Source organism: Wolffia australiana, chromosome 4, assembly GCF_029677425.1.
Source record: "Wolffia australiana isolate 7733 chromosome 4, ASM2967742v1".
Taxonomy (NCBI): domain Eukaryota; kingdom Viridiplantae; phylum Streptophyta; class Magnoliopsida; order Alismatales; family Araceae; genus Wolffia; species Wolffia australiana.
This window is the reverse complement of record NC_135838.1, coordinates 8,691,147-8,706,918: the sequence shown is the minus strand read 5'-3', so window position 1 is coordinate 8,706,918 and position 15,772 is coordinate 8,691,147. Positions and strand designations below refer to the sequence as shown.

General features: G+C 41.8%; 1 protein-coding gene across 1 annotated transcript; it reads left to right on the top strand.

Annotated features, from left to right (window-relative positions):
- The first annotated feature begins 6,072 nt into the window (after nucleotides 1–6,072).
- On the top strand, nucleotides 6,073–14,799 carry LOC144701836 (RHOMBOID-like protein 10, chloroplastic). Its single transcript, XM_078573617.1, has 10 exons — nucleotides 6,073–6,304; nucleotides 6,852–7,081; nucleotides 7,775–7,829; nucleotides 7,898–7,978; nucleotides 8,044–8,140; nucleotides 8,224–8,291; nucleotides 13,889–13,987; nucleotides 14,066–14,107; nucleotides 14,186–14,333; nucleotides 14,500–14,799. The coding sequence occupies exons 1-9, from the start codon at nucleotides 6,110–6,112 to the stop codon at nucleotides 14,327–14,329; spliced, it is 1,011 nt and encodes a 336-aa protein (XP_078429743.1). The 5' UTR covers nucleotides 6,073–6,109; the 3' UTR covers nucleotides 14,330–14,333; nucleotides 14,500–14,799.
- The last annotated feature ends 973 nt before the right edge of the window (nucleotides 14,800–15,772 follow it).

Below are 15,772 nucleotides of genomic sequence, written 5' to 3'. Positions count from 1 at the left end.
CCAATTATGAGTTGATTAACACACTTCGGCATCAATGGATTCGTGTTTTCCATGGACAATCAAAGGCACCAAACCCAACAGGTTCTTGTCATGATCAGGACTATATCAATTTATCATGATGGCGTCTTAAACCTATTTGGTAACGATGGTATTTTTGTCATGATGGATATGTTGTCAAACTTATAGAGGGAATCCATTCAAGATGCATGCAAGGCAAAGAAACATAAGTTTGACAAGTATGTGGCAATCATACACTACAGTGAATGTGGTGGCGAGGACGCCAACACATCACCGTCGAACGCGTCGCCACGGTCAACCAGAGTCAACCCGCTTGCTATGGACCCAACGGTGAATTCAACCGAAGTCAACCCGCCACGGTCAACTGAAGTCAACCCGCCATAGTCAACCGAAGTCAACACCAAAGTCAACACGCCGCAACCGTCGACAAGCATGTCTCCACCCGCGCACGTCCCTACGCGCGTCATGACACGACTACAAAGGCACATCCACAATTGCCCTTTGGCGTGACACGGCGCACGTCTTTAATTTCTCGTCATTTTCTCTTTCCTCCAAGGCCTATTGTTAGACCCCTAACTAGGCGGCATTCCCTGCCCAGAGGCCTGCATGCTTATTGGGAGGGTGTGTCCATTGTATTTCGGCTCACGATATTTTTAAGGACTGAGTCATAATGCACAGCGATGCCCAAATACCTGATCTATTAGGCCGTTGCCACTGTCGGTGGTGATTCACGGCAAACTGCGCACGTGCCCATCCACGCCCAAAGCGGGACGGATTAGGTACGGTCCGCGTGTGTTGGGCGGTGTGGCGACATTACCTCGATGCAAGGGGCCTCGTCTCGTTCCTTGTAACACCCCTCGTCTTCCCCCCATGTAATCTTGATGTACTCTTTAAGATATCAATGCAATGGCCCTATTCACTAACGGTGCCTAGCACCAACATCTCCTCTAACTCCTTTCAAGCGATCTTAAGCAATTGCACAATCTTCTGCTGCAAGAGATCAAGGCTGCTCAGTGTTCTGCTGCAAGCACTAAGGCCGGCACACGCCAATTCCGAGCAAGAAACCTAGCTCGAGATTTGACCGTGTGACACCTATATATAGGCCATTATTTCTAGAAACACATAGGCAGTCATAATTTCAATTGAGTTTTGTTTAACTCTTCTTGGAGGACTTCCCAGCCTCCCCTATCCCTCTTAACCCTAGCCGTCATCGCCAGCGCTGCCGCCGCCGCCGCCACCGCTAGTGCCGCCCGCGTGTCGCCGGCCTATCACCTCTCTCCCATCCTCTTCGCTTCTCTCTCTCTCTCCCTCCCTCTCTCTCTCTCTCGCCTTCCCAGGGTAGCAACCCCAGGCTGCCCAAGGCATCCCGCCCAGGCCACCCAAGGCTGCACCTCAGGCCGCCAAGGGCATCCCGCCCTAGGCCGCCCAAGGCTGCACCCTAGGCCGCCCAGGGCACCCCACCCCAGGCCGCCCAAGGCTGCACCCCAGGCCGCCCAGGGCATCCCGCCCCAGGCCGCCCAAGGCGCCACCCTAGGCCACCTAGGGCCCTCGTGCATGCCGCATTTCTGTCACCCGTGCTTCCGGACGCTCTCCAAGCCTCTTACGACGGCGCACACCGTTTAGGTTTCGGGCCGCTGCCCCGAACCCCGCAAGGGGGCGACTCCCCCCTTGACCCCCCGCCAACTGACCGCGCAATTGGATCCGCGACACCCTGTCGTAGCGCACGTCAGTCATCCCGCCAACGACGCCCATGCCCAAGCGCTCTGACCTTTGAGCAACCAGGATGAGTCTCAACCAGGGTCATTCAACGCCCGGAACCTCCAGATCCCGTCATCCAGTGGGCCTCTCAACGCCCAGATTCGTCTAGCTTCGTCATGATAAGAATTTCCCGCATCCTCTTCACGCACTATGGTGCCAAGGTACGCTTGAACTCTTTGGTGTCGAAGGGTTCTTCGTTCAGTATTTTCCCGAGAAGTTTCCACCGCCGTCAGAATTAGATTTGGTTTGGATTTTATGCTTCTTCTCTCTCTTTCTCGAGTGTATCCTCGCGGGCCGAATTTGGACATTGATTTCGGTGCATAGGCATCGTCGCAGTGGGGGAAGACAATACTCCCGCCCTCGATAAGGGTCGGAGCTGCACCACCAGATTTTCATCGGTTTTAAATTCCGAATCTGTTCGTGTGATTTTTGTGGCTGTTTTATCCCACATCGTCCCTCTACCCATAGTTTGCCCCGTCAACCCAATCGTCCATTCATTCATCGTCCACTCCCTAGTCGATCATTCCATAGTCGTCCTACGTCAGAATGTGTGGCAGCAACCACACTCCTTGGTCCGTCAATGAAGCTAGGTTTGGTTGAACCTTAAGTAAGAAAAGACACTACTACGTTTGTGTGATTTTGTCTCTAGTGTTCACTTAAGCACGATGACCATCCTACTTTAGTGGGATGACAAGTGTAGAAGGATAGTTAGTGCCATATTCTCACAATTGCGAAGACAATAAAGGAAGCTGAAGCTGGTACCAAATCCAAGACTAGATTATGACCCTTACAAGATCTGGAGGTCTTTAATTAGAGTCGATGAAAATCCTTTAAAACTGTGGATGAACACTGATGTACAAGTACAGCAATGGAGATGATGGCTGCTAGTAGCGTAATGCACATAACAGGTTGCATCCTGTAGTGTAATGCACATAGCAGATCAATACTCTCCACATCTCGGACTAATATTTTGTGTTTCATGACACTACAGTCCAATGAGAAGAGCCGCAACATTTCTGTACTTGTTGAAGGCATAGAGAGATACTCTAGTGCGTTACACTACACGATGCGACCTGTTATGTGCATTACACTACCAGTAGTCATCATTCCCATTTTTAGAAGTTGTAATTCCCATCCTCGATGGTCACTATCCCTATTGTTACCCCCATCCTAAATGGTTGTGGACCCTGTGCTCATCGTCGTCCCCATCTTCAACTATCGCCCTTCCCTATTGTGGGGGATCATCATCCCCATCCGTGATGGTCATCATCCCCTTCGTCGGTGGTCATCATTCCTGTCCTTAGTGGTTGCTGTCACTGTGGTCCCCATCCTCGGCAATTGTCATCCCATCCTTGGTGGTCATTCTCCCCATCCTCAATGGTCATTCCTTTGCTTGGGGTTCATCGTCCCTATCTATAGAAAATATGAATAATATATATATATATATATATTATTTCCTTGTCCACCGACTATAGATAATAGGGATGAATTTTACTAAAATTTAATCCCCTGTCACTGTCAATTTCAGCTTATACAATAAAAATTTATAAAAAAGCCCTACTTAATGTGTTGTGATAAGTAAAGGTATTGTCCAAGGAAAGCTAGTTAGGAATCCAATTTGATGATCTGTTTTAGTAATTTGACCCTAATTAGAGTTAATTTGATCTTAAATGAAGATCAAATCACCCTAATTCGATGAGGAATTTAGAAAGGGAGGTAGGGGAGATGAGAGGAATAGAATAAATGTAGGGCTCTAAATTGAATTATTTTATCCAAATTTGAGGATCAAAGTATTCGATTAGAGGGTTTCATAAGGAAATTTGATTGTGTTTTGGTTGGTTTTGTAGGTCTGATAATTCAGAAATAATTACACTATTAGATAATAAAAGGGGATAATTTAATCTCCTAAAAATTACATATTTTTTATAGTTTCTCTAAGGTGCACTTGGAATAGCTAGGTGAATCTCTCAATCTCTCCTCTCAATCTCAGAAAGGGCTTCTACATTTCGCTCAAGCCTAGCAGTTTAGAAGTTCAGACCAAGTTCAAGAAGAACGATGAAGAAATTCAACTAAAACATCATCCAAAGCACACTAAAACTTCAAATACAATGAAAAAAAAATGTACCAAACAGGTTGATCCAAGCTGGATCTACTCTATCTTGCAGTTGTGATAGAGAACCATCAAGAATAAATTTGGCTTTTATACTTAGGTTAAATGGTTAAAATTACTATTTTACCCCAATTCAGTAATTAATTTTAATCCGTCAATATATATGACGGATTTGAATGATCCTGTCACACAAATAGAAAGAGGAGGTCAAGACGAGCAAATCCAAAAAAAAAACATCTCAATCTAACTTCACGATCAAAAGTTATTAATAAATGAATTTAAACCAATCTTAACCATTGGATTTAAATCCATTTATTTATTAATTTTATTTTTAAACATGCTATGATGTGTCGTTTTCTCATTGGCTGGTGACTTTTGAACTTCAAAGGGCGGGTTCGTTCTCCTTGCGCCACGTACCCCCTGGTGAAAATAAAAACAAAGAAAAAAAACAAAAGAGATGGGCGTTGTATATTTTGAAATGCACTTATATGTGTGTTTTGTCGCTGCCTTAGTGAAATAACAAAACGCCACGTCGATAGCCCGAAAATACCCTTGTGGTTTTGCGTTGATGTCCTTCGCAAAATGTAAAATTACCGCCTGACGCGGCCCAAAAATAGTTGTGTATATGCCCTTCCACACTCTCTGCCCCCCAAAATTTTCCTGAAATCATAAAAATACCATGGCAATTTTCAATTCAATCCTACAACTTTTACCTAATTGTATCTATGCCCCTGCCGAAATGATCGAGAGCCATTTTTAGGGTATAATTGCAACACGTATTTACAAAAAGCCCCCCGAAGTTTGAAAATTACTTTAATACTCCTTTTCCCTTTATAAAATATATCCTTTTCCTCTTTAAAATTCATTTCTTCCTCAAATAAATCCCAGAAAATCCAATAAATTGCTAAAAATCCTAGAAAATTCCAGAAAAGTCTAGAAAATTCAGCAATTCATCCCCATACTAATCAACCTCAAAATTAAATTTTAAACCTGCCATTTTCTTTTAAAAATAAAATTTTCAAGCTTAAATAAATCCCAGAAAATTCGTAAAATTAATAGAAATTTAGGGAAAAATCAGAATTCACTTGGAAAAATTAATTAACAATTGTTATATGATAACAACCCCATTTTAAACTCTTTGAATGCATAAAATTGTACTAATTTCTTGAAATAAATACCAAATTTAGGGTGTTATCACCCCCATCAATAGAAAATATTAATAATATATTTATATACATATAATAGTATCTGTAATAATGCCCCTAATGTATAATATATAAAATATATATTTATTCACAAGTTCATCATCCTTGAAAATCATTAATCATCCTCATGGTTTGTTTCATTTTTTCTGTTATCAGCCATCAGTCATCTGTGATGGGTGACCAATGACAGATGACTAAGTACAATTTACTCACTCCTTTATGTGTTGTGTCGAATGATGACTGGTGATGAATTTAAGACACACAGATGGTGGCTTGTTATTCGTCCAACAAACTTAAGCAGGTTGAAAGTTTTAGACAGTATTTTCTATATTGATGGGCGACGTAACAGTTAGCGAGACAAATCAAATTTATTTTCATAAAGATATGTTTGGACATTCATTTCTATGGTGTACTCAATTTGTGAATCATTAATATTTTATAAAATACTTAGCTCGCCAACTTTGAACCCAATGTTCTTAAGAGATTCGTAATAACGCCCCTAATTTTGGATAATATTAGAATTATTATCTACGTAGTGGTGAAATCCAATAATTATAAATTTCATTTGTGACTCATGAACACTTTTAAAATACTGCATACCCATGTCAAACCAAATGTTCAAAAAATATTAATTATTATGCCCCTAATTTTGGAACATTATAGTTATTATCTACACATTGGTGGAATCCAATAAAAATCAAATTAATTTTCTTAAGAATTTAATCACCAACACTAATAAATATTTTATTAGCCCAAGTGTGGGGGCATATCCGGCTATGTATGCTTTATATATTTTGTACTTAACGAGTTAGGAATTTTTTAAAACACATTCGGGCCAATCATTTGTGCGAACTTGTGCGACGTCTGATGCAAATTTTCGCGCAAATTCGCATCAAATGCTGTCTGAACCGGCATTGGTCGAGCCGGTTCGGCCGGTCCTGTTCAAGTAAGTCTGAACCGGTTCTTATAGTGAACCGCCGGTTATGAGTTCAATAGTCAGTTCGGAAGAGAGACGGGCATGGCGACGGGGAGCTTCTTCAACTTCCATCCCCAATTCCCTCTTCCCCGGGGGGAATCCTCGCCGGGTACGATCCGCTCTCCTCCGTCGGCACTCTATGGAACCCTAAGTTTTCATCTTGGAAGAGCTATCCATGTACGCGCTTCTAAGGAGTTGTGGAGTCTCCTCTCCCCATTCGTCCCCCCGTCGTCCAAGGTAATCACCGAGTTTTCCTGTTTTCAAGCGTCGAATCATAATCTGTGGTGAATTTCGATTCTTTGAACTTACAGAGACCGGTGTTTTCCTGGTGAATTTCTGTGGACGGATTGATTTCCTGCCGTCTCTTGAGATACTTAATTTCTTTTCAAGTCTTGCTTACTTGGGCGTAGTGCTCACTCTTGAATCGTCTCTTTAGATTATTTTGCCCGATTTGTTATCATCGCATGATATTCTGAGGTGCACCCGGCGATCGTCTACTGCTTCGCTGTTGTTTTGTTATTTGAATAGAGAGAGGCTTATGTTCTTCGGGGAAATTTCTATCGATGGGTTTTCTGCGGGCTCTATATATTCTTGATATTTTTTGAAACTTTTGATTGATTGGGAGTGGCGTTCACTCTTGAAGTTAAACCGTTAAAAGCTTTGTTCTTCATTTTTGTTTTTTGGTCATGAATGTGGGTTGGGCCAGTTGTCTCATGTAATTTAAATTACATATAAATGTTTTGATCATCTGTTTGTGACGACCAAAGCATCGCGTTTCTTTCAGGCTGTTTCCTGCGACAATGATTTGTTGATGGAAATGTGTTCTATTGGCGGAGAGAAGGCTAATTCATTGTTGTGCCATTCTTCTTCGTTGTTATCTTTCTTCATGGGAGGGAGATCAGAAGAAAATGCTAGTGATGAGGACAAGCTGCGTTTTAATACTGGTGAAGGAAACTCGTCAAAGACGGGGGGAGGCCCATTATGGACTAACATTCTTCTTGCTACTAACATCTTGTAAGTTTCTAGATCAAGAATGATTTGCAAAGGTTTTCCCAGGATGACAATGGATGTGCAAGAATGATGGCTATATGGTCATCATCATTTCAATATGGGATACCACCGGTTCGGGGTATTCCATATTTCAATATCCCAAAGTCGCTCCTAAATAGGGTAGACCACCGGTTCTGAGTGGTCTACCCTATTTTCTTCAAAAAAAAAAATTGTCATCATCATTGTCATCCTAGATGTGTAAAACTGATGATGACTAGGACACTATTCATCATCGTAGTCATCCTGACGCAGAAAAAATAAGCAGGGCGATGAAGACTGGTCATCGTCTTCTTGTCATCTGATTGCGGTGTAATGTAATGAGTCGCATTTGAGGGAAGAATATTGTATATATAATTATACATATGATATATTCTTCCTCAGAATGATTAGTCATCTTCATTATCGTCATCCTAAAAGGCAGACAAATGACAAGGATCAGATGATGACCAAGTGGGGATGGATATAAGGAAATGATGAGTTGTCATCACTTTCGTTGGCTTGTCCGTTATGACCGGGAACACTAGTACAGACTGTGTCCCCCCATTCACTAAATAATTAGTCAGCCTTTTTATGCGAGCAAGAAGGAAGGATTGGCAATTACATCAGCCCTTCTGTTTTTGTTGTTGGTTTCTTATAAGCACCTTATTATGTTAATAGGCTTTTTGGGGTCCAAATTCTTACACAAGGGAAGTTGATGTTGTGGGGAGCTAAGGTTTGGAAAGCAGACATTATCCTGTTCGTTTAGCTTATTTCAGATGGATAATTGCTGGGTTTCTGTAGGTCAACAGCCTTATTTCTCAGGGTCAAGTTTGGAGATTGGTGACGTCATCCTTTCTGCATGCTAACATCATGCATTTAATGGTCTGTAAGCAGATAATTTTTGAATAAATTCGTTAATATCATCTTGAACGATGCATATCTTTCAGGTAAATTCTTACTCACTCAACTCCATTGGTCCTCTAATGGAGAAAATTACTGGGCCAAGAAGGTTTCTTGTGATATACTTCTCTTCGGCCGTTGCAGGTTGGAAGAGTTTGAGTTCTATGCAAAAAACCTATTACTGGTGATGTGACGGATTTCCTGATGTGATTTTGATGAAAAACCAGGTTCCATCTTGAGCTTTCGGTTCTGTCCACGCCCTTCTGTTGGTGCATCAGGAGCTATATTTGGGCTTGTATGCACCTGAAGTTTGACATTTTGATTTTATTTGTTTCTATTCATTTTTTTACTCTCATTTTATTTTTCTGTAATTTTTAAAGCCTTCATTATAATCCTCAATTAGGTAGAGTGATAAGCATCTCCCCAGAACGTACTAGAGGAGACAAAGAGGCGGCCGTTGACAAGCGCCCCGAAGGAGACGAAACATCATACGTATGAATCGCCATAAATACGTATAGCACTTTTGAATAACTGGCGGGTGGGGAGGCTACAAATAAGAAACAAAAATAAGGAGGAAGGCATCGAGCTATTTCCTGAGTCGCCTGAATGCAACCTGGTGAGAGATCCTCTGCACCAGAAGGAGGCGAGGCTGATTCGGCCATAACCCTCCATAGATTCCCCTTGAGTGTACTCTCCCCGTCCTTACTTCTCCCTTCACGAGGTTTCCCCTCGGTGTTGTTTTCTTTTCCACTTTGCAAGACTTCCGTTGAGTTTCCCGGCATTTTATCTCCCTTCTTGAGCGACCATCGCTCTTCAGAAGTTCAGTGGAAATTCTTAAAGGCCGACCAGGGGAATCTTATCAGTGGTATCAGAGCCACCGCATCCTCGGATACACTTCCGACGACCGTTTCTGTGAGATATTCGATCATGGCGGACAAGAATCAACGAACGGAGCCAACTGTCGACCCGATCAGAATGACGAACGTGTTGGAGCATCTAATGGAGCAAATCGCAACAATCAATCTAAGGCTAGAGGCAATGCAGAATGCACCTGCAGGAAACCCGACGCCAGAAGAAGATCCACGTCAAGTACCGCAGAGAAACGAAGCTGCACCAGCTCAACGCCGTCAAGATCCGGATTATCGTTTCAAGAAAGGAGACCTACCTTTCTTTCAAGGCACTAATCCAGAAGGATGGATCAAGAGCGTGGATCGATTTTTCCGGCTAAATCCAATGCCAGACAGAGATAAGATGCATTTAATTTCATTACATTTGGATGATACTTCTATCGACTGGTTTTTCTATGCCGAAGATGAATTTGGATTTCATGACTGGATGGACTTCAAGAATCAATTCTACAATCGCTATGGGTTATCTTCAAATGCAAAATACAAGTCTTTATTTGAGATTCAGCAGACCGGGTCTGTCTCAGATTATCGGTCTCAATTTGAAAGACTCATCACTCAGATCCCAGACCTACCGACAGCAGTCAAAGAAAACGCTTACCTAAGAGGCCTGAAGCCAGACATTTGTATGGAAGTTCAGCGTTATCGCCCGTATGGTCTCAAGGAGATCATGGACCTCTCAATCACAGCTGAAATCGATTTGGAGGTATTAACTCATGCCAGCCAGACTCCTCAAAGTGCACACACCCCTCAGGGTCCGCTACCGACGCAACGGAGACCCGCTCAATATCATCCGATTCGCCAACAGAGTTCTGGTTGGGGACAATCCCGAACTTACCATATGGGATCAAGCAGCTCGGTCCCACCACAGACGGGGACACACCAACCAAATCCTAACGAAAGGCCTCACAAGAGACGTAACCTCAGACTTACCGAAGCAGAATTCCAGCAACGAAAAGATAAGAGATTGTGTTTTCATTGTAATGAAAAATTCGCTCCAGGTCACCGATGCAGGAAGGACCTCAATTTAATAATGGTCCTAGAAAAAGATGAAGACAAAGAAGCGCCACAAGATGGGGCGCCTGATATGATGCAGATGGACGATGAACCTATTACGCACGGGTCCATCTTTACAGCGCAAGTCTCTATAAACATGATGAATAAGACCCCGAAAATTGGCATGCTCAAACTATGGGGAGGTATACTGGGTCACAGGGTGAAGGTCTTGATCAATGGAGGGGCTACTCATAATTTTATACATCCTGAAGTTATCTCAGCCTTAAATTTGCCCAAGGCCGAAGGAGAAAAGTTCGACATATTATTAGCCAACGGCACAGTACAACCTTCGTCAGGGATATGTTTAAATGTCCCCATATACTTGCAAGGTATGGAATTCACTCAAGATTTTTTGCCTCTGGACATGGGAGATCTGGACGTGGTGCTGGGAATTCGATGGCTACAAACATTAGAGTGGTTCCTTAGCAACTACAACTTACTGACCCTAAAGGTACTGTGGAAAGGGCAACTTTACGAGATCAAGTCTGATCCAGATTTTTTACCCAACCACTATCAGTCCACCACAAGCATCCAAGAGTTGATCAACAGGAAACGCCAATACCGAGATATCTACAGAGCATGTGATCCCATCAATGCCACGGTACTCCATCTTACTTTATTACCTTTCATTGAGAATTTACAAAGAAAATATCCGGCTGTTTTTCAAACATCCCTTGCATTACCACCCAAAAGACCCCAAGATCATCGTATACACTTGCTTCCTGATACAAAACCCATCAACCTCAGACCTTACCGATATTCCTTTTCCCACAAAAATGAGCTTGAAAATGCGGTTCAAGAGTTGTTAACTCACAAAGTCATTCGTCCTTCCACTAGTCCCTTTTTGAGTCCGGCGTTATTGGTGAAAAAGAAAGATGGAAATTGGAGGATGTGTATAGACTACCGAGCCTTAAATAGGGTCACCATTCCAAACAGATATCCCATCCCCATTGTAGATGAACTATTCGAGGAACTACATGGATGCATCATCTTTACCAAGATGATGGATATTATCAAATCAGAATGTACGAAGAGGATGTCTATAAAACGGCTTTCAAAACACACCATGGACATTTCGAATTTCTAGTAATGCCTTTTGGGTTGACCAATGCGCCTGCTACTTTTCAAGCTATTATGAATTCCATATTTGGCCCTTATCTCCACAAATTTGTACTAGTCTTTTTCGACGATATACTAGTATACAGCAGTTCCTCAGAAGAGCATTGCCGTCATCTAGAGATAGTCTTCCAACTACTGGATGAGCACAATTTCCATATCAATCCAAAAAAGTGTACATTTGAAGCAGAGCGCTTTGATTATTTGGGACATTGGATTTCACGTGAAGGAGTATCTACGGATAGAGACAAGATTCAAATGATATCAGAGTGGCCAACTCCAACCACCCCGAAGCAACTTCGAGGATTTCTGGGATTAACCAATTATTATAGGCGTTTTGTTGCTGGTTATGCCATGAGAGCCCAACCATTGACGTCTCTATTAAAGAAAAATTCTTTTATGTGGGACACTAAAGCTGCTGCTGCTTTCGAGAATCTGAAACAATCTATGATATCTACTCCAGTACTCAAACTTCCGGACTTTTCTCAGCCATTTGTAATTGAAACTGATGCATCTAGCTATGGAATCGGCGCAGTATTAATTCAAGACTCCCATCCTATAGCTTATTTCAGCAAGGCGATTCCGTCATCATCCCGACATAAATCAGCATGCGAAAGGGAACTGATGGCCCTGGTATTAGCAGTTATGAAATTGAAGCATTATTTAATCTTTCAGAAATTTATTATTCACACTGATCAGTTCAGCCTTAAATATCTGAATGAACAAAGAGACATAGCCCCCCAATATCACAAATGGATATCCAAATTGCTGGGATTTCAAATTTGAAATTAAATATAAAGCTGGGAAAACCAATATCATTGCAGATTCGTTATCCAGGTCAATGAATTCTGATGACATCTCTTGCAACAATATATCTACCACGCATTGGCTGGATCATTCCATTCTTGAACAAGATTTATTACATGATCAGACCACTTCAGCTATCATTAAAAACATTGAGAAGGGAGAAACTCATCCTCGCTATTCATTCCAACATAATTTACTCTTCTACAAGAATCGTTTGGTAATTCCTGCAAATTCGACACTTATCAGCACTATATTCCATGAGTTTCACAACTCCAAAATAGGGGGACATGGCGGTTTTCGAAAGACTTATAAACGTATCACAGCACAGGTTTATTGGCCAGGTATGAAGAAAGCTATCAAAGATTTTGTCAACCGGTGTGCGGTATGTCAGCAGCATAAATCTTCTAGCCTACATCCTCCAGGTCTGTTACACCCACTTCCCATTCCTAATCAAATTTGGGAGGATCTTTCCATGGATTTTATCGAAGGTTTACCAAAATCGTCCGCATACGACTCCATAATCGCGGTAGTAGACCGCTTAAGCAAATATGCACATTTTTCTGCTATTAAACACCCTTTCACGGCTCAGGACATTGCTGAATTATTCATTAAAGATATAGTAAGGCTGCATGGCATACCCAGATCCATTGTTTCAGATAGAGGATCGACCTTTACTAGCCATTTCTGGCAAGCTCTGCGTAAACTTCAGGGCACCACTCTTAAATTCAGTTCATCTTATCATCCGGAGACTGATGGTCAAACAGAAGTCACCAATCGCAGCCTTGAATGTTATCTTCGATGTTTTTCATCTCAATGTCCAAAAAAATGGTTCAATTGGTTACCATGGGCAGAATTCAGCTACAATAGTTCTTATCATTCATCCATCAAAATGACCCCGTTTCAAGCTGTATATGGCAGGGAACCACCAACCATAATGCGCTATGGCACTCCAGCTACTCCTATCGATTCACTGGATCAATTGTTGCAAACTAGAGATGCTATGCTCACGCAACTCAAGAGTCACCTGGAAAAAGCCCAAGCCTACATGTCCAAAAAAGCGAACAAATCTCGCCTTGATATTGAATTTCAAGTAGGCGATCATGTCTACCTCAAGATTCGACCTTACAAAATGAAGTCATTAGCAAAAAGAAGCAACGAGAAACTTGCTCCTAAATATTTTGGCCCTTATAAAATCACACAGAAACTCAGTTCTGTAGCCTATAAATTGGATTTACCGTCGTCGACATCCATTCATCCAGTCTTTCACATATCCAATCTTCGCAAAGCTATTGGTTCCCCTGCTAACATCTCTGAGAATTGGGAATGGCAGGTATATCCGGAGGCCATCCTATCTCGCCGGTTTTCTAGGCACGGATTACAGGTCCTCGTCAAGTGGCAAGATCTTCCACATTATGAAGCGACATGGGAAGATGTGGAGGATATACAAAAACACTTTCCCTCATTCCAAATTGAGGACAATTTGTCGATTGGGGAGGGAAGTATTGATAAGCATCTCCCCAGAACGTACCAGAGGAGACAAAGAGGCGGCCGTTGACAAGCGCCCCGAAGGAGACGAAACATCATACGTATGAATCGCCATAAATACGTATAGCACTTTTGAATAACTAGCGGGAGGGGAGGCTACAAATAAGAAACAAAAATAAGGAGGAAGGCATCGAGCTATTTCCTGAGTCGCCTGAATGCAACCTGGTGAGAGATCCTCTGCACCAGAAGGAGGCGAGGCTGATTCGGCCATAACCCTCCATAGATTCCCCTTGAGTGTACTCTCCCCGTCCTTACTTCTCCCTTCACGAGGTTTCCCCTCGGTGTTGTTTTCTTTTCCACTTTGCAAGACTTCCGTTGAGTTTCCCGGCATTTTATCTCCCTTCTTGAGCGACCATCGTTCTTCAGAAGTTCAGTGGAAATTCTGAAAGGCCGACCCGGGGAATCTTATCATAGAGTCACTTATCTTTGAAAGCCAGTTATGATTTGTGATTTTCTTTCTCAGGTGGGATCACTCGCTGTTTTCGTGTTAAGACACAGAAAACTAATGGGGGGTGGGAAGGGGCAACTGCAGCAGATTGCCAATGTCCTTGCCATTAATATGGTAAAGAGAGTATAGTGTATATTCATGTTGTTTTCACCTTTGAAAAGAGAATAATGTCTATGAGCTCTTTAAACATAGATAATTGGCTATCTCTCGAATAGCACCGACAATTGGGGCCATGTAAGTCTCCATCTTGATCCTTCCACCAATTTCTTTTCACTTGGGTCTGGGGATTTCATCATTTGTTTTGGTTGACAGCTAGGTGGACTGCTTGGCGGTGCTGCCATTTCATGGTTAATTGGCCCAGCGTGGATCTACCAGCACCAGACAAATGATGGGAGGCTGGTCTTTGCTGACAGGGCTCCTCTCATCAGGTTTTTCCAAAGGAAGAACAGGCAGTAGCTGGGTAAAACTCCTGTTTTCTCCGAAGCTCTTCCCATGCAAATAAAATGTATTAACCCCCACATGACGTGAAGATATGAAAGGGTTTTGGAGTAGTTATACGACCCTATATCCACTTAGAGGGGTATTTTCCATCACTTACGTCTTATTATAGTTTTCGTTTTTTACAGCTATAGCCCCTCTCCCAAGGACAGCAGGCAAGAAGTTATAGCGAAGTGGCCAATTCTACAAGTAGGAAGGAAGCAGCAAACACAGTGAAAGGGTTGATTTGGCAACCAATCCAGGCCTGTAGCCGGCTCTGCCCTTCCTTTCTGTAGCTTGTGTACCATGGAGTCGCCTAGTGGGGCTCCTGAGAGCTCTATATCTTATACTATATTAAGTTCTTCCTTTGCCCAGGCCTTATAAAATCAGAGGGTAATTTGATGCGAGAAAAAATACTTATGATATATAATATACTCTTGAGTTCATTAGATCGATGTCTGCTCTTTGTGGAGTGTTCAACTAAGTTCTCTGCTGAAATGATTTTTTTTCATCATGGAAGCTACGTTGATAAAAAAGATATGATTGTTTCTCGTAGTCGGTTGTATGATGAGGTCTCTTTGTGCAGATTCTGTCCAGATTTTCTAACTAGGAGTTGCAGAAAATGTCATTTTTTAAAGGCCAGTTGTGGATATTTAGGAGCTGGGTTGTCGTTGCCCTGCAGATGAAATATATTAGATCAAGTTTTTTTTGTCATGTAGCGTAACTTACCAATGAAATTTTATGACTACATGAGCAAAGAAACATGGAGTTTTTGATAGTGCAGATTAATTAGATGCCTCATAAGCGGAATCATAAATAAACTTAGTTAGTTCTTGGTGCTATATTGTTTAATCAGTGGTAACAAAAGAGGACAGACTTATCAGAAAGTTTTTTTTAAAGAATTAGTGAATTTCAGCGCAGATCTTAGCTACTTTCTCTTGTCTAGAGTTCCTTCACAGCGCTGGTCTCCCCATTTTGTCAGGAACTTGGGATTTAGTATTTTAAGTTGGAATAATATTTATATATTTTAAAATAGTGAATAAGTGAAATAAATTTCACCTTTAGTTAACATTAATTTCCATCCTGGAATTCACATCTGTAAAAACTGTGTAAAACATCACTAGCTTCTGGGAAGGGTTGCTGACCCTTAACTTTATAATAAGTGTGCTTTTCCCAATGCAATACATTTTTTAGTGTGTTTGCAAATAAAGCTTACAAATAATAATACAACGGCACAAGACGTGATGTAATTTTAATAAATAAATCACATAAAACATAGATATATTAAGTATGATCCCAATGTATTCTAATAATCATATTCTAATTTCAATGAACATGATTAGTGAGCCTCTTTAAGTCAGTATTGAAATCCTTCAAACAGGAATCCTATGTGTTGTAACACTGATTACTAATATTTATTTG